The sequence below is a fragment of the Monodelphis domestica genome, chromosome 5 (assembly GCF_027887165.1).
Source record: "Monodelphis domestica isolate mMonDom1 chromosome 5, mMonDom1.pri, whole genome shotgun sequence".
NCBI lineage: Eukaryota > Metazoa > Chordata > Mammalia > Didelphimorphia > Didelphidae > Monodelphis > Monodelphis domestica.
This window is the reverse complement of record NC_077231.1, coordinates 99,255,881-99,275,623: the sequence shown is the minus strand read 5'-3', so window position 1 is coordinate 99,275,623 and position 19,743 is coordinate 99,255,881. Positions and strand designations below refer to the sequence as shown.

Sequence of the window (19,743 nt, the reverse complement as noted above, 5' to 3'; positions counted from 1 at the left end):
GCAGAGCTCTCTTTTGAATTCTTAAATTCTCAAATTCTTGGAAGAAGGATTAGCCTTGTTCTGCTCCACCCCAGAGTATCTAGGAGACATATTCAGGGTAGATATCTGCAAAAACTTTCTAATGATAATTAGAGCTTCATGGATATGGAAAGGGCTACCTTGGGAGGCCAGAGTATCAGAATCTAAAACTAGAAGGGAACTTAAAGATCATCTCATCCAGCCCCTTCATTTTTCCAAATAGGAAAACAGTGGTCACACATAGTAAGCAGCAGAGATAAAATTCAAATTGGGATCTGCAGACCCCCATCTAGACCTCTTTCCATCATGCCATGTTGTATTAATGAGTTAATGGCAATGAGTTCCCTTGCACTTTAGGTCAAATGGAGCTTAGGTGACTATTGGTCAGGGTGTTTGTAAAGGGAATTCCTGTCCACATACTGTTTAGATGGCCCCCTCAAGTCCTCTATTAACTTCAAGATTCTGTGAGTCAAAACACAGGTCATTTCACAGGCCCCTGGACTAATTCCAATAACCTTCCCAGAGAGGTTCCCCCTGAATCAAGCTGGACCATTTTTTTTTCAAAACCTTTACTTCCATCTTAGAATCAATGCTCAATATCAGTCCCAAGGCTGAAGAGCAATAAGGGTGAAGTGACTTTCCCAGAGTCACACAGCTAGGAAGTATCTGAGGTCAGATTTGAACCCAGGACTTCTTTTCTCAAGGCCTGACTTTCTATCCACTGAGGCACCTAGCTGCCCCAAGCTGGTCAGTTTTCTCCAGAACTTTTAGTCAAGTCGGAACTGATTTGTTATGAAGGAATTACGGTTAGGGAAATGGTCTGTTTTTTCAGAGGTCACCAAGTCACTAGACAAGGATAAAAGACCATGCCAATGAATCCAACTGGCCCAGAGCTCTTGGAAAAGCCATAAGTTCACAGATTTAGAATAGAAAGGTACCTTAGAGATCTTCCAGTCCAGCCTCTTCATTTCTATACATAAGAAAACTGAGATCCAGAGAGTTTAGATGATCTGCCCAGGGTCTCGCAAAGAGGAGGTAGCAAAGGTAGGATTGGAACCTAACTCCTCTGCCTCCAATGCTCAACCAATCTACTTTGAAATTCCTTTTACTAATTCTTCAGACGAAGTCCTTGTTGCTTTTAGTAATGGAATGGTTTATGCCATTGTTAGCTGGAAAATCAGAGGCTGCCTCTGTGAACTTCCTCAATCTGGAGAGACTGCTTAGATGTTGATTAGACAAAAGACACAGCCTCAAATTCCAGTGCTTCCTTCCCATCATTCACTCTTTCAAACATTTTTAGACCCTCTCTCCTCTCCTCTTCTTAAAATCATTAATGGCCTTCAAGGCTAAATGGAATAGTGCCTAGGGTTAGGAAGCCCTGAGTTCAAATCCAGCCTCAGACATTTACTAGCTGTGGGATCCTGGGCAAATCACATAAGCTCTCTCTGACTCAGTTTCTTCATCTCTAAAATGGGAGTAATAACAGCACCTACTTTCATAAGTTGTGGTGAGGAACAAATGAGACAATGTCTGTAGTGTTTGGGGCTTAATAAATACTTCTCTCCTTCCTGAACCATCTGCCACTTTCTGCCAATGGTTAGTATTCTTTTCCTCTTCAAATGAAGGAGGGAGTGTGGAATAGACTCAGAATAGGAAAGATGAAAGGAATCCAAAAATCACAGCCCTCCTAGGGCTGAAAGACAGCTTAGGAATGATCTAATCTATGTCCCTTCATCTAACAGATGAAGAAACTGAGACCTAGAGAATTTGTTTAAATGATGATCATACAGATAGTAAGGATCAAATTGGCAAGTGTGTCAGGGCAAAAGCCAGAAAGTTGGCTCAAGTAGCAAAGCCACATCATAAGCTTTCTGTGGGAATGTTTCTCCTGCCAGCCAGGGAACCCTCACAAAGGAAGATCACCCCATCAGTGACTTAACTCTGCATGTGTTATCTCATAGAGGAGGTGGGGATAATTTCTGTCTCTCTGAGGGTCTTCCCCACCCCCCTCTCTTTCCCCTCCTTTAGCTCCTTTCCCTCCTTCCCTCTTTTTCTGTCTCTGTCGCTCTTTCTTCCCCCCTTTCCCTCCCTCTCTTCTGTCTCTGTGTCTCTGTCTCTGTCTGTCTGCCTGTCCATCTCTCTCTCTCCCCGCTTCTCTGTCTGTCTCCTCACTCTTTTCTGGTGCTCTCTCCACATCTTCCCTCTCATCTGTCTGTCTCCTTTTTTGTCTTTTCTGTTGTCCTTTAATGAATGTGTTTTTCTGAGTAGCTCCCTCTTTCCATCTCAATCCATCTCTGTCTCTCTGTGACTCTGTCACACACATGCACACCCCTTTGTAGCCCATCCCTTTTCTCTCTAAATGATCACTATTCTTAGAAAGACAACTGGGGAGGAGGAATCAGCCTTGGGCCTGGATTTTACTTACCACAATGATTTGTTGACTTAGATGATGGTGTCTAGCTGACTAAGTCACACCTGACCCTTGGACAGGGGCAGAGCAGCCTAAGGTGGTATCTGGCCTCAGTGGCGTACCCTGTGACTCTCTACCCATTATCCATTCTGAACAGCCTGGGGACCAGGGATGACTCAGCAGAATCGAGGCTGAGACAGCCTTTCTAGAGCCTAAGTCCAGGGCAGTGTTGAGCTTGAGAAGCCAGGCTAGCCCAGGGTAAGCAAAGCAAACAAATCTGTCTTCTCACCTCCTCCAGGATGTCCTCTCTGATTCCCCCAGATGACATTCCTTCCTCCTGAGGCCTCCCACAGCATTTCCTTTGCAGCTCTTCTCCAGTCTCTTTTGGAGCCATTTGTAAGCTCCTGGTGAGCAGGGGCTTCCACAGGGTTTAGGACAAGACTTCACACACCGAAGGCACACAGTAACTCCTTATTGGATATTTGCTAAGCCGACCCGGACCTGGAATGATGCCCTTGTGAGCCCGAGGCCAGGTCTGGAAGTTGCTTCCCTTGTGTGTTACTTACTCTCTGTCTGCTTTAGGCTTTAAGCCTTCCCTGCCTCACAGGTCTGGGACTTGACTTATCATCCCATCATCCCTCCAGGTCACTGGAGAGCTGAAATTCCTACCATTAAGAATATGAGCCTTTATAAGATACATGGAAAAACCCACCATGTTGAGTCCAAATGCCGCCTCATCAACTGCCCACCTTGTCTGTCGATCCCAGGCCTGTGTGTAGGAATTGTATGTTTCCTATAACCCATTCTGAAACTGTACTCTATGCCTTGGAAGCAGAGTCTAGAAGACAACAAAAAGCCATAACCTACCCTCTGTCATAGGATTTTGTTTTTTAACCTCTTAGCTCTCAGACCAGCTTTGATTCCTCCAAAAAGACATTATAGAAAGAACTTTCAGGAGGACCTGGGTTCAAATGTGACTTTAGACACTTCCTAGTTGTGTGATCCTGGGCAAGTCACTTAACCCCCAGTGCCCAGCCTTTACCACTCTTCTACCCTGGACTAATACACAGTATTAGTTCTAAGACAGAAGGTGAGGGGTTTTTTGTTCATCTGTATGACCTTAGGACAAGTTCCCTCCCCTTTCCAAACCTCACTTTTCTCAAAGAAAATGAGTTTAATAATACTTTTCATAGCCCACCATTTGAAGATGGCTGCAAGGAGATCACTGTACCATAGAGATAGAGAGATTTGAGCAATCAATTGACAAGCAACTACTCTGTTCTAGGCACTGGAGAGGTAGAGACAAAGGTGAACAGACCCTGCCCTCCAGGTGCCTACATTCTAGCAAAGGAGATAGCTTTAGAACTATCTGAGTCCACAAGTGACATTTACAAAGCCTACATTTATATAATATTTAAATTTATTAGATACATATTAGAACATTTATAAGCCCATAAGGAATATTTGCAAAACCAATGCCCCATAATTTTCTGGAAGCAGGTCCTAGCAGCTAGGAAGATTGTGGATGAATCAGGAGAGTTTGCATGAAAATGCCAGTACAGGAACTGAACAAACCACAGGAGGAGACAGCCTGAACACTGCATGGGTAGAGCAGAAGAGGGGGAAGAATGTCATGGATGAGGAGAGAGTGATGACATGGGATGAGATGTTTCAAGGTCATCCTTCTCGAAGACCTGTATTTCCTAGACTCAGGGCCTAGTCTTTGGCAGGCAGCTTGGGAACATGGAGATCTAGCTCTGGAGTTATAGGATCTGGGTTCAAATCCTGATTCTGCCCTGTATTACCTGGGTATCTTTGAGCAAGTCTTTTCTTCCTTGAGTTTCTTTGGCCAGATTGAACTAAAGGGTTTTAGAGGCTTCTTTCAGCTTTGTACCTATGATCCCAGGATCTCTCATTTTTCTTCCTGGGCAAGAAAAATCTCCCTGATGGAAATGATATAATGCCCCCCCTTTTTATCTTTACCTTCCATCTTGGAATCAATACTAGGTATTGGCTCCAAGGCAGAAGAGTGGTTAGGGCTAGGCAATGGGGGTTAAGGGACTTGCCCAGGGACACCCAGCTAGGAAGTGTCTGAAGGCAGATTTGAACCCAGGACCTCTCATCTCTAGGCCTGGCTCTCAATTCACTGAGTCACCAAGCTGGCCCTTGACCTATCCTTTTGCCGAACTGTCCTGAAATAAACCTCTGTTCTTATTCTTCAATTGGTCTCTATACTTTACATTGTATCAAAAACCTCCAATCTATCACTGCTGTATCTCTTAAATATTTACTTTTTGCTGACTGTCTCTGTCTCCCATTCTCTCTCTGTCCCCCTCTCTGTCTCTGCCTGTTGTTTATCTCTTTTTGTCTCTATCTGTTTATATCTCTCACTCTCCTTCTGTCCTCTGAATTTCTGTCTCTCTCCTCTCTTCTCTTTCCTTTCTTCCCTCTCTTCTCTCTCTTTCTGTCTCCCCATCACCCTCTCTTTGTACATCTCTTTTCCCCTTGGCTCTTCCTTCACTGTCTTCAGTTTCACTTCCTGGTCTGCCTTCCTGGTGAGCCCCATTTTGTTTATACCATTCTGGCTACATCAGCTGTGTTTACAGAATTCAGCTGAACCTCAGGATCCTTGGATTCAAGAACTAAAAAAGTCCTTAGAGAACACAGTCCACCTTCCCAGAGAGGGATGGTGACTTGCTCACAGTCGATCAGAGAGTGAGTCACTGAGCCAAGATCCAAACCCAGGGGCTCTTAGTCTGACCCCAGCCTCCTGGAATTAGCCCAGCTGTCCCTCCTGGGAAGAGGTGATGATATAGATCATTCTAAGACCCTCCCTCTTGCATGTGTGGAGAGAAAGGAGCCCAGCCTCCTGGGAAGGAAGCCTGGGTTCATTCCCCTACTCTGTTCATCAGAAAAGCTGCTTCTTGATCCTTGGAAAGTTATCCTGTCTCCTCTTTATAATGTCATTTCCCTTTTCTGAATGGTTGGAGATCAGAAGTTTTCCTGCAGGGCCTGCTGGTGATGCTGTGAATTAAAGTTGCTCTAGTGGAGAGGAAGGGGGGGACCAGAAAGAAGTATTGTCTAGCCAAAGAAATTACTTACTATAAAAGAATAGTCTCCCTAATGGGACCTGTGACCAGAGCACTGGGCATGAGCAAGAAAGGACTTAACAGTGGATGTTGCTGCTATTCTTCTCTTCTGTAGAAGAATGAAATGATGCTGACTGGAAAGGCAGTGTGGTACAGTAATCAGAAGACCTGGATTCAAATCCTACCTCTTACAACTACTTCCCCTCGGTCAAATGGGTTATAATAATGCTTATACAATGTACCTCAGAGCCTGGTTTCAGGAAGAACACTTTGTAAACCTCAAAGTTGTGTACAGATATGGGTATCCCTGGATCACCTCACAAAACCCAGAACTGAGCCTTGAATATGGTAGGAGCATCAGATCAGCTCTAGAGCAGGGAGGAGTCTTAGAACTTAAACAGACTAACTTTTTTGTTTTACTAATTAAGGAAGGGAAGCCTAGCAATAGAGAAGTTTGTCCAAGGTCACACTGGTATTGAACAACAGAGGGAATCAAACCCAGCAGGTGATCAATGAATGCTTGCCAACAAATCAATGAAAATTAAATGACTCAAAATTATTGGGAATTAAATAGCCCCAAAGAAGAAATATGACAAGGTAATTCCGTGCAATTCTTGGCAAATATGGGGAGCTGTTGGTATGGAGCACCACAAAAAATTCAGACCTCATCAGTATGTTAGTTTCTGTGAAATTCTACCCCATCTCCCTTTTTAAATTATTTATTATAAGAAATGGCTTTCTGGGAAAGACAGGGGGATTCACCAGAAAATTTTCAATCAAGACGTTTTCAATCAAATCTATTATCAATAAATAATAGCAAGTCCTAGATGTGTGACCCTAGGCAAATCACTTAACCCCCATTGCCTAGCCCCATGTTGGTAAACCTAAGGCAGGCAAGCTGGAGGGGGCTGCTCCCTTTCCCTTCTCCACCACACCTGAAACTTTTTTTTCTTCACTTCACTGGCCCCTCTGCCTAGTAGCCCAATGGGAGCCCTTCTCCCTCCCCTATCTGCGGTAAGAAGAGAGCGAGCTCACATGCCACATGAGGGTTGCAGTTTGTGAACTCAGTCTCTAAAAGTTTTGCCATCACTGGCCTAGCCCTTACCACAATTCTGCCTTGGACCCAATATACAGTATTGATTCCAAGAAGAAAAGTACAGGTTAAAAAAATAAGTAATAGCAAGGTTTGTAAAATACGTTACAAATAGGATCTATTTCATTTGATCCTCACAAAAACCTTGAGAGATAGGTGCCATTATTTTCATTTTTTTATAGATGAGTAAACTGAGGTCTGGAGAGTTTAAATGACTTGTACAAAGGTCACACAGCTAATTAGTGATTGAGGCAGGATTCAAATTCAGATGTTCCTGACTCTGAATCCAACCATCTATCTTCTATACCACCCAGATGCTCATGAATAAATATTAAATATTTACTCATAAGTTACCCATATTAATTCATTAATAAAGCTAAAGCTCTAAATATTTTGTATTAGATGGAGTCCTCCTTGGAAAGTTTGTGGGCTCCATTCCAGAATCATGATTTTTTAATGAATAAAATAAAAGCTATAGGATTATAAGGGAAACCAGTTCTATTGAATTACAGCTATCAAAATGTTTTCAAACATCTTTACTGCCTTCAGAGTATTATCCCCTCTAGAAGAAATGAATAAATGAATGGCCGGCATCATTGGAAAAGATCTAATTATAAGCCTTGACTGGAGGAGCTAAGGACCAGCCTTTATCAATTTGAAAAATTGTGGAGGAAAATGTTGCTGCAACAGATCTCTCTATCCAGCCTCCCCTGGTTTTCCCCATCCCTACCCCAACCTACTCCACGTAGAACCTCCTGGTTTTTTCTCTGCACAATAAGGATGCCTTCTATCATGTCAATGTGGGCAGAGGTGGAGTCTGTCAGCAACACTCTGTCCTCTCCCTCCCCTGGGAGCTGCTGCTGTTGCTCTATTCTCCTCATCACTATTTCCCTCTCTTATCTCACTTCTTAGCCTTTCCTCCTCCCATCTTCTGATTTCTTCTCTTCCCAATATTTTTGGTTCTCTTTGCTTCTTTTTCTTTTGCTTTCTTTTGCTTCTTTTCTCCTCTCTCTCTCACTGTTACCCCTTACTCTCCTCGGCTCCCTGTTTTCTCCCCCTATTTCCATGTTCTAGGAGTCTCCTACCAACTTGCTGTTCTCTCTCTCCTCCCACCCCCCTCTTTCTCACAGGGGCTGTGAGAGCCTCCAGTATCTTCCCCATCCTGAGTGTGATTCTGCTTTTCATGGGGGGTCTCTGCATCGCAGCCAGCGAGTTCTACAAAACCCGTCATAACATCATCCTGAGTGCTGGCATCTTCTTCGTGTCTGCAGGTAAAGGGATGATGGCTGGGCAAGAAGTTCTGTGGCCAGAGGGGTCTGAATTTGGGGAGAAGGAGTAAGTATACAGAGATGACCAAGGCAATGAGGGAGAAAGGAAGAATGGGACCTTGGGAACAATGATGGGGGGGGGGATGTCATCCCATAACTGGAAACACCTGGCTCTCCGTTTTCTTTATCCAATGAAGAACAAGGTTTCTGAGAGTAGGAAGTAGTGACAGAATTTGGTGGGGGAGGAGGAAGGGGAGACAAAGAGGTACATCTCATTTCAATGTGTTGAATGGCTTTCACCAAGTTGGTTGGTTGACTGTGTGTGTCAACCACTAGACATCCAGAGGAAGGAAGGAAGGAAGGAAGGAAGGAAGGAAGGAAGGAAGGAAGGAAGGAAGGAAGGAAGGAAGGAAGGAAGGAAGGAAGGAAGGAAGGAAGGAAGGAAGGAAGGAAGGGAGGGAGGGAGGAAGGAAGGAAGGAAGGAAGGAAGGAAGGAAGGAAGGAAGGAAGGAAGGAAGGAAGGGAGGAAGGAAGGAAGGAAGGAAGGGCATCAATAAAACATTGAAAAATATATAGGAAAACAAAAGGATCTTCAGGAAAAGATACAAATGGGGCCATTTTTTTTCAATGTAATCTACATGTAAAAAGCAATGGTTCAGTGTGGAGCACAAGTTTTTTGTTCTTTGCACATTGAAACATTGCTATTTGTTTTGACTAGGTCCATGATAAAATTTAAAAAAAGAAATTATTTTAAAGAAAAGGGCCTACAAGCCCATGTTTATTTCCACTTTTCATTTATACCCAATTGCCACCTGAGGAGAGTTCAACTAACTGAATTAATAAAGTCAACCACAGGTTCAAAAGATGTAGAGCTGAGAGAAGCCTTAGAACAGAAAAGGTCAGAACTAGAAGGGACCTGAGAACAGGGGATGTCAGAAATTAAAAGGACTTTAAAAGATTATCTGTCTAGTCATAGGTTCATAAACTTAGAGCTGGAAATGACCTTCAAATACAATTCCCTCATTTTAGAAGCAAAGAATCTGACAATGGTAAAGAGACTTCTTCAAGGTCACATAGCTAGTATCTGAGACAGAATTTAAATATAGGTCTTCTGGACTCCACATTCAATACTTTTTCCTCTGCATCATGGTGCCTCTTCCCATGTTTGTTCATTATCTATTATGTATACAACTTTTACTCCATGACAGGACAGAAGTCTTTCCATCCCTTAGCACAAGGCCTGGCCCATAGTAGGTAGTTCTTAAATAAAAGCTTCATGGAAGAACTGGCACCTGGCTATGATCTGAAGGGCCCTAAGAATCCCCAGAGACTGGAAGTGAAGAGGGAGAGTGATTCCCTGGGTAACCTTGGACAAATCTTTGGATTCATTTTCTTCCTTGTAAAATTAGGGGATTGGACTAGTTACCCTTGGAGACTTGTTGTACCTCAAAGACTATGGTGCTGTGATAGTGGTAAGCCATTCCCCCTTTCTTTGGTCTTAGGGTCTCAACTTCTACAAAATACAGAAGGTAGGTCTAGATGCCTTTTGAAGTCTGTTCTGGCTTTAGTTATAGAATCTACACTACCTTTCTTACCTTAGAAACATTGCTTAATCTCTTAAGTCTCAGTTTCCTTCTCTGTAAAATGAGGGTCTTTCAACAAATCCTTCTAATGCTTCCAGTATGCACCAGTTGCTGTTCATCACTCCTTGGAAACTAATGAGCCTTCTTCTTCCTCCCTCTTTCCTCCCCATTACTTTCCCCATAGGTCTGAGTAATATAATTGGCATCATTGTGTACATATCAGCCAACGCTGGAGACCCTTCCAAGAGTGACTCCAAGAAAAATAGCTACTCTTATGGCTGGTCCTTTTACTTCGGGGCCCTGTCCTTCATCATTGCTGAGATGGTGGGAGTGTTGGCTGTCCACATGTTTATTGACCGGCACAAACAGCTTCGAGCCAGTGCCCGTGCCACGGACTACCTCCAGTCCTCCGCCATCACCCGAATCCCCAGCTACCGCTACCGCTACCAGAGACGAAGTCGCTCAAGCTCCCGCTCCACTGAGCCTTCCCACTCCAGGGATGCTTCTCCCGTGGGCATCAAAGGGTTCAATACCCTGCCTTCCACAGAGATCTCGATGTACACCCTAACTAGGGACCCCCTGAAGGCTGCCACCACCCCCACCGCCACGTACAACTCCGACAGGGATAATAGCTTCCTCCAAGTTCACAACTGTATCCAGAAAGAGAACAAGGACTCTATCCACACCAACACAGCCAACCGCCGTACCACCCCTGTATGAAGCCAAGGCCCAGAGCTCCAAGTAGGGGCCAGAGGAAGGAGGCCAGGGGAATAGGCCGGGCCAGGCTAGGGTCAGTGGGGGTGGAAAAAGAGGGGTGGGGGGTTTGGGGGGGAACAAAACCAACCAAGGGGAAACCTTCCAAAAGCAAAAAAGGAAAAAAAAGAAAAAAAGAAAAAAAATAAGTCAACAACAAAAAAAATACAAAAACAAAAAGAAGAGAAACAACAGGAAAATGTGGGAAAAAAGAGGAAAAAACACTTTAAAAGCAAGAGAGATTAAAAAAGAGAAAAAATAGAAAATAAATTTAAAGAAAATGCATGATTTCCCATGTACCATTATTTTAACATTTAATAAAAACAAATAAAAAAACAAGGGAACCAAGAGAAATTAAAAAAAATAAACAAAGGCAAGGACAAGGAGGGAGGCTCTCGGGAATTTTTCAGGATTTATTTTTTTAATTTGATGAGATTTCTTTTCTGTTCACTTTTAACCCAAAGTGGGCTCTGACTTCCCTTTAGGGGATTAGAGGGGAGCAGAACCCCGAGTCCTCAGGGCAATGAGAGGGCTGGGGGTGATTAGAAGTGACCACCAAGCCCTGGAGTCTCTGGGTCCCCAAGTGAGGAATTCCCATGCCTTCTCTGACCCAGTACTAGCCTTTGAAATTATAAATCTTTGGGGGAGTCAAGATTTCTTTGTTTCTCCTAAAGCATGGGAGGTAGGGGAAAACGGTGAGTTTCACAACAGCCACTGCCCCCTCTCTAAGCTCCCAGTGTTTAGTGATGATCCACTGTGATCCTTCAGTCCCATAGTGATAGGGAAAGAGGGGAAGGCTGCCCATGACTTTCCAGGATTCCCAGAAATCCTGGAAATTTATGGGAAGTTACTTTCCAAATACTCCTGTGCTCAGGGTCAGTAGTGGTGAATGGGGAATAGGGTAGTGTACTTGCATTGGGCAGATCCAACAGGACCTAATTTGAAAGAAGGCCACTGTTCTTGGGGACTTGGAAAACAAAGTCACTCTCTCCCATTCCCGTAGGGAAGGAGAGGGAAAGTGACTCAGTTAGACTCACCATCCCTCCCACCCCAGTCCCAGGAGTCAAATGGTCCACTTGGCCCAGGGCTTCCAACTACTCTTCAATTCCTTAGTAAAGAGTAGCCATTGAACCATGGGGTCCATTGTTTCTCCTGGGCCAAGGGTTAGAGGAGAGGAAATTCCAGGGAAGTAATTGATCAAAGTGACACTATTAGAAAAAATTTCTTAAAAAGAAAGAAAGATACATAGATAGGAAGGAAGAAAGAAAAAGGAAAAAGTGGCTTTTTTAAAAAAAACTCCAAAAATACTACAAACTGCATACATGTAAATATAATATGTGGATTTCCTTGCAAGAGAAATCAGATCATATTTTTATTTTAAACTGTTTTGCAGCTTTAAACTATGAAAAAAGGGGGGTAAGAAGGGAAATTTAAATGTTAGCGGGGAAACATATAAAGAGAAAAACAGAAAAGAAATCCATTTAAATTAAATAATTAAAAAAAATTTAAGAACAAGAAAAATCACCAAAAGACCAGGAGCAAGGCTGACTTGTGGAGAAAGGGGAAATGGCTCTTTCCATGAGAAAAAAAAACAAAACATCTCTTCCTTACTACTGAGGGAGTATAACTGAGAACAAAGACTACCCATCCCAAGGAGACTCACACACAGAAACACTGACTCATGCCCACTTGGATTCAGTCATCCATCTAGATTCTCCCTCCCCACCATGTACAAATTTCTCCTCTTCTCTCCCTCTATAATCCAGCCTCATGTGCCCATGTTCAATCAATACTGAATCACACTCATAGAAGCCATAACACACATACACACATACACATGTACTCATGTACCACCATACCTCCTTACTCATATCTTCACAGATACTCCCATACATGAAAAGAGCCTCTGGTCTGGAAGCCAGGAGACCTGAATTCTGGCCTCTAGTTCTGCCACAAACTTGCTGTGAGACCTTGGACAAGTGATTTAATCTCTCCTGGCCTCAGTTTCCCCCATCTGTCACATGGGATGGGGGCAGGTTGGGACTGGATGAGCTTTAAAGGCCCTTCCAGATTAGATGTCCTAGGATTCTCATTCACAATACCCTAACACCCCCAGCTGCCACCATGGGTAGACACTTGGCCAACAATACTCCCAATGGTTGACTCCCCCTAAGTCAAGGGACTCCCACCCACCCAGACACACCAAACTTCACACACACACACACACACACACACACACACACACACACACACAGATCCCATAAACCTCCTCACTGTGCTCCCCCCCTCCCTGACCCCCATCCATGTCAAAGTCAGATTGCACACTCTGTGAGCAACCTCTGCCTTGGCATGTTTGTGCTGCTGCTTTGGCAAAGAGATAAGATGTGCCAGGGGTCCCTTTGAACACTTTTAATTCCATTTTCCCTCTTTCAGTGCCATGACCAAGTTAGAGAATAGGAAAGAGGCCCTGATGGGCAGGAGAGAGAATGTCATCCATATTCTCTGGCTATCTCTGGAGCTTCTGTTAAGGAAACCTCCCTCTGGTTATGAGCCTAGGGAACTGTCCCAAATATGGAGGCCAGAACTGTTGGCAGTCTGGCTGATGGAGAGTGGATGAAGGTCAGGCTCCCACTCAGTCCATGTCTAGGGGCTAGAAATGTCCTCTCCCCTTTCCCAAAGGGGAATGGAGTGACATTCTCCCACTGGACAGAACTTCATCAGTGCTCCCACAACCTGAAATCTTCACAGTGAGCATACCATTGTATGAGAGCAGGCTTATCCAGTGAGTTGAGTCATTGACTCTTCCACAGAAGTCAAAACTGGCCTTGTCCCTTTCTAGACACATACCCAAGCTGCAGTCTTTTCTGGTTGCCCAGTTATGATCCCTGAGGTGTCTAAGACAGCCACTGGAAGGGCCTAAAACCTTTAGTTCCTAGCTACTCTCTCCAGTACAAAAGGAAGGAGCCAGTGGCTGGTGGGGAGGGACTAAAATTCAGCATGGAACATAAGACTGAATCTCCCTCTCCACCCCTCTGACCCCCAGTCCCAACACAGCAATACACTGGGCAGCCTGCTGTGTGCATTCAAGTGAGCAACATGGCCCTAGCAAACACAGAGAAAGAAGGGCTGTCAATGAGCATCTTACTGCTTTTGCTCAGTCTGGGCAGGACCTATGGAATGCCTTCTGAATCTCAATCATCTTTTCTCCCACTCCTCCCAGACTCCAGACCTTAAAGAATCTAAGACTAAAAAAAGAAAGGCCAAAAACAAAAAAACACCCAAGCGGCCAACCAATGGACAAATAATGAAGAGTTTAAAATGGCATACCATGCTCTGACACTGATGGAGAGCAATCAGGGCTGGACCACTAAGGGTCCTTTAAAGAACCTGAGGCCCACAGAGGGCTAGGAGTTTGCAAAGCCAAGGGAGCCAGAGAGTGTAAGAGAGCCATTCATGTGCAAAAGAGAGGGGGTAAAAGGGCTGGGGGGAGGAGAAAGGACTGGGACTGGAGAGGGTTATGGCTCGTATTCCAGCTCAGACCAGTTCAAGAAACCAACCTCCATTTTTCTTTACTTTGTGGGGTTTTTTTTCAGACTGTTAAAAGAAAAAAAATTTTAAAAAGCCGAAAACTAAAAAAAAAAATCCTGGTACATGAAATAAAGATTTTTTTTTATAGCTTGGTCCTCAAGTAAGTGGATTTATTCAACCTCTTTTCCAATGAATGCAGTCTCTTGACCTCCAGATATCCTGGGATGATCATAGAATTACAGAATTGGGTGGGAAGTGAGAGATCATCTCATCCCAACCAACACCATTCATAGAAAGCCCCTTGGATAGCATCTCTAACAGGCAGCTACTCCGCTTCCCCTTGGATACTTCACTCACAGAGAAGGCTATTGTACTTTTTTTTTTTTTATCAATTCTCTGTATTAGGAAGTTTCTCCTCATATGGAGACAAAATTAATTTTCAGTTACAACCCATTGCTCCTCTTTATTCTCTTACAAGTCTCCTCTCACTCCAGTCAATCATTAAACATTGATTCAACATGTACTCACTGCTAGACTCTGCACTAAGCATTGGGATTATAGAGGGAAAGCAAAAATAGTCTCTGCCCTCAAGGAGTTTATAGTCTGATTGGGGGGAGGAGGCACAAAACACCTCCATAGTGACATACCTACAAAGAACATACAAAATAGATGAGGCCCTTCAAATACTTAAAGAGAGACACCACCTAGTCCCTCACCCTGCCTTAGTCTTCCCATGACACAGTTCCCATAACCTTCATCATCTTGGCCACCCTCCTCTGACCATGATCCAGTCTGACACTTTCACTCCAAAAACATGGGGCCCAGAACTGAATTCAACTCCAGCCTGACCAGAGCCAAGGACCCCAGGACAATTACCCACAGGCTTAGAATCTCCAAATTGGAAGGGACTTCAGGGGTTATCTAGTACCCCCTCTACCTAACACATGGATCCCCTTTATATCAGCCCTAATGGAGAATTATCTAGCCTGGCTTAGAGACCACCAAGGAGAGGGAACTTACTCAATTAAAGGTAATAATAGTGCATGTTCACAGAGCATTTTAAGACTGGCAAAGCACTTACTCATTCAGTCCCAAAGCAGTCCGTTCCCCGATTGAACAGCTTTCCTCCTCTCTCATCCTGGTATACAGTGCTCCTGTTAATACAACCTAAGAGCCCACCAGATTTTTTGGCAAGCCACATCATCTTTCTTGCAACCCACCCAAACATGGTGACCAGAACTGAGCATACCATTCCAAATGTAATTGGAATTCCAGATGTGATCAGAACACTGTGCCACAGGACATGAGTGGGGCTCCCAAGACAATACATGAATGGGGACAGTAGCAAAAATAGTAAGTTCTTTGATCCACAGGTTTGAATTTTATAATGCTAAAAGGTATTACCAAGGTTCTCTTGGGGCAGATGGGGCTATAAACTACCCTCCACCCTCCGCCACCCCGGCTCACAATAAAAGAATTTTAATTCACTTTAATTTTTTTTTTTTGCCACACAGGTCATAGAATTTGGGTAAAAGGGAAGAAGAGATTATACCAGGGAAATAACCCAATCCCTGGATAAGGTTGTAGATCTGGTCTGATTACACTAAAATACTCATTTTAGCTCAGAGTGACCTGCTAAAAAAGATCTAAGCCTTCTCAGGAATTAGGAAGGACCAAGCCCAGGTTCATAGTATCATCCATTCCATTTTGGATCTAGAAGGGACCCTAGAGAGCATTGTGTTCAACCTCTTCCCTTTTTGCAGATGAGAAAACAGAACACAGAGGCCAAGTAGCATTGATTTGCCAAGGTCACATAACTAGTACCTGAGGCTAGACTTGAATTCAGTTTCTCCTGATTCCAAGTCCAGGACCTTATTCGTTCCACCATATTGCCTCTCAAGTTTAAGGAGTGAAAGCACCTTGAAGGCAAGGGAAGTTTTCCTTTTGGCTTTGCAGAGTTAAAAGGAGAAATTTGTTTCCATGGGAGATAAAAGCAGTTGAGTGAGAGCATTTAATCAGAGAGGATAGTACAGAGGACAGTAATTGAGCTGGGAGAATTCATCCCCTTACCCTCTAAGGAGTCAGGGGGAAACATTGCCCACAGAAGAGGGGTACCACAACAGGCCCCAAGAGCATGACAGTCTGGGAACAGTTATATTATATGAGGATATAGACCAGTAGAGGATTACAGGTACAGGAATGGAGCTTGCCTTAGAAAGAACACCCAGCTCCATAAATGTTAGCACTGTAGGGCAATGCCCTACTTGCCTCGTGTTAGCTAGTCACTGTATCTCTGAATCCTTCAGAGATCAGTGTATTTTTTTTCTTTTTAGGTCTTGATTTGATTTGAGATTTCATTCAATGAAGAGATTCCCTCTGCCATTGAAGATTGGCATCCCTCCATCACTTCTAATCTTAAAGGATCATTTGGAGCACTGAGAAGTGATCAAGTAGCTTACCCAGGGTCCCAGAGACAGTATGGGTCAGAGGCTAGTTCCCTATTCACTATGCCAGTGGTCTTTAAAGTTTGATCCTCGAACTCCCAGGAGTCCCCACAACCCTTGCAGGAGGTCTGTGATGCCAAAACTATTTTCATAAAACACTAAGATGTTATTTGCCTATTAAAATATTCCTTTCTCCCCAGTCACATATCTGTGTGAAGCCAAAGTTTTCTTCATACACTTCAACCAAACAACATATCACAACAAATTGAATACAGAAGCAGATATGAGAATCTTAGCTGTCTGCTCTTAAGTCAGACATAAAAGAGACTTGCAAAAATATGTAAAACAATGCCACTCTTCTCACTAAATTTTTTGCTTTGGAAAATATAGTTATTTTTCATAAAAATGTTATTTATGTTAACATGTAATGGCTTTATGGTTGTTATTTTTTAATTGAATTAATAAATATTTTAAAATTTTATCAGTCTTAATTTCTAACATGGTAAATATCAACAGATATAACCCCAAAAGCTCTATGGAGCTCACTGATTTTTAATAGTGTAAATAGTTCCTGAAGACAAGAAGTTTGAGAGCCTTTGCATTATGCCATTGGCTATCTCTCCTGTAAAAGAAGTTTAAAAAAAAAACAACCTTACTTTCTGTCTTAGTAACAACTATAAGAAAGAAGGGCAAGGATAAAGCAAATGGGGTTAGGTGACTTGCCCAGGGTCATGCAGCTAGGAAGTAACTCCAGCCAGATTTGAGTCTAGGACCTCCAGAATCCATGACCTGGCTCTCTATCCAATGAACCACCTAGCTGCCCCCATAATAGACCTTTAATTTGAAATTCAAATATGAAATAATCCGAAATAAGAAGTGATCCTACTTCGAGGTCCTTGAGACCAGTGATTATGGCTTCATTTTTTACCACAACTTTAACTCCAACCTTCAGATTGGCTCAATACTTATGCTTCCCTTTAAGGAACAGAGCCAGGAAAGGGGAAGAATCTGTGACTGAGAGAGGGTCAAGTTCATTCTATTTTTTTCAGTCTTTACCCACTGTCTTAGAATCAATACTGTGTATTAGTTCTAAGGCAGAAGAGTGGTTGGGGTTAAGTGACTTGCCCAGGGTCACACAGCTAGGAAGTACCTGAGGCCAACTTTGAACCCAGGAACTCCCATCTCTGGACCTGGCTTTCTAACCACTGAGCCACCTAGCTATCCCCAGTCAAGTTCATTCTTAAGACAAGAGGTAGCCACCCCTGAAGACAATGACCAGATTCCTAACAGAGCTGACCTCTAGGCAGGAAAAAAAAAAACACAATAGAAATCTTGGTGCAAGGAAAATTGAGATCCTAGCTCTAGCTGAATTACTCCTTGCATCCCTGAATAGCAAACTAAGATCTAACTGAGCACCAAACTCACCTCCATGTAAAGGTCCAGGTTGTTATCAACCCTTCTCCAGGTTTCCCAATGACCTGCAGCAATGCTCTCCCTGCCTTTAGGACCAGGGCTACAAGGCTCAGAGACCATTCAGCCTTTGAACATGAGACTGTAAAATGTCAGAGATCAAAAAGACCAGAAAGAAAAAATACCATCTAGCTCAAACACCCCACTCTTACAGGTGAGGAAACTGAGGCTCAAAGAGGAACAATGATTTGACCAATGAGATATCCTAATTCCCAAACCAGTCTTCTTTCCACTATCCAAAGCTGCCTTCTTGTTTAAAAAAAATAACATATGTGTTTGTGTGTGTGTATGTGTGTGTATACACACACATATGGGCAGCTGGGTAGAACAGTGGAAAGAACACAAGGCCTGGAGACAGGTTGAGGTTCAAATTCAGCCTCAGATACTGCCTAGCTGTGGGACCTCCAGCAAGTCACAACTCCAGATGCCTAGCCATTGCCTGATACTAAAACTGAACATAAGGGTTTAATATGTGTGTATGTGACATTACAAATATTATCTCATTTGATCCTCACAGCAACCTTGCAAGGTAGGTGCGGTTATTATCCTCATTTTGCAGAGGAGAAACAGACAGAAGAAAAATGTCTTGCCCAGGGCTACCCAGCTAGCAAACATCAAAGACAGAATTCAAACTCATAGCTCTCTAGCCACTTTGCCATCTAACTGGCCCTGCCTTCAAAGGAGTAGATAACAGAGCTGTTCACAAATTCATTCACACACACACACACACACACACACACACACACACACACACACACACACACACACACGTCAAGAGTGTAAGGAAAGAGAAAGTCCATCTCTTAGTCTCAGTGACCTTGCCAGAGAATGGAAATACTAGAAGCATCAGTGGGGAGAGGCAGCTGTCTCGGCAGGCGTCTAGACCTAACTAACAAGGAGCATCCATTTGGATCGTCTTCCAAACAGCCGCCTTAGAGATCTGGTGCCTTGCCAAGCCAGCCACTCCCTCCTATGATGCGCAGACTTGGGAGAGAAGCATCTTCAGGCCAGCCTGCAAATCCTCCAGAGACCCACAGAACACTTCCCAGCCTTCCTCCAATTTACATATATGTCCACAAATAGACATAGACTTGGAAGGATGCCTTCCTCTTCAAGCCTTTTTAGTCTTCTGTAAAAGGGAGGAGGGGGTAGGTGCTCTATAAAGTCTCAAGGCAAGTTGCTTACCTTCTCTGGTTTCCTCATCTGTAAAATTAGGAGAATGGTGTCCAAGATCCCACCTAGTCCTTAATTCTAGGACCTTCTAATGTCCAATTTCCATGGAGGTAACTCATTCCCCAAGGTATGAATGTCCCTCTGGCCCTAGGGCTGTCCCTTTGTATCTGTTTCTAGACATCATCATCATCATCATCATCATAGCTAACATTTTATATGGCGGCTTACAATTAGCAAAGCACCTGGCAAATTAGCAATGCACTCAGTCCTCACAATCCTGGAAGACAGGTGGTAGTATTATCTCCGTTTTACAGATAAGGAAACTGAGGCTGAAACAGTAAATAACTTGCCCAGAATCAGCCAGCTGTAAGGATCCAAGGCAGGTTTTGAACTCAGGTCTTCTTGGCCCCTGGCCCACCCCTCAAACTATCCAGTGTGCCACCTAGCTGCTTAACACTGTGTACAATACAAGACTAGAACATGTACATAAGTATGCTGGGAATCATAGAACATCAGAGACTAAATTTTTCACTTCAACTCAATTCAATGGGCATAAACAACAGCTAGGTAGCCCAGTAGACAAATTTCTAGACTTGGAATCAGGAAGATCTAAGTTCAAATCTTGCTTCTGATATTACCAGCTGAGTGATACAGGTGAAGTCACTTGACCTCTCTCAGACTAATAATAGCACTTACTTCTCAAGATTGTTTTAAGAATCAAATGAGACATTTTAAAGTGTTTTGCAAGCTTAAAAGACTAAATGCTATTATTGTTATTAGTCACCGGAGATACCTAGAGAAAAATGAAGTAGACACCATCCTTAGCTTACATTCTATTAAAGGAAACAGTAAATACATAGAGAATTCAATTCAAAATACATATAAAGTCACTTAGGGGAAGAGAGCACAAGTCT

At 43.4% G+C, this 19,743-nt stretch overlaps 1 protein-coding gene across 1 annotated transcript in view; it reads left to right on the top strand.

The window, feature by feature from the left end:
• The window catches only part of CACNG2 (calcium voltage-gated channel auxiliary subunit gamma 2), a 180,783-nt gene extending 166,894 nt beyond the window's left edge, over positions 1-13,889 (top strand). The window contains exons 3-4 of the mRNA XM_056798888.1: positions 7,741-7,881; positions 9,646-13,889. Coding sequence (XP_056654866.1) covers positions 7,741-7,881; positions 9,646-10,181 — 677 coding nt within the window. The 3' untranslated portion in view covers positions 10,182-13,889. The remainder of the gene's footprint in view (positions 1-7,740; positions 7,882-9,645) is intronic.
• The last annotated feature ends 5,854 nt before the right edge of the window (positions 13,890-19,743 follow it).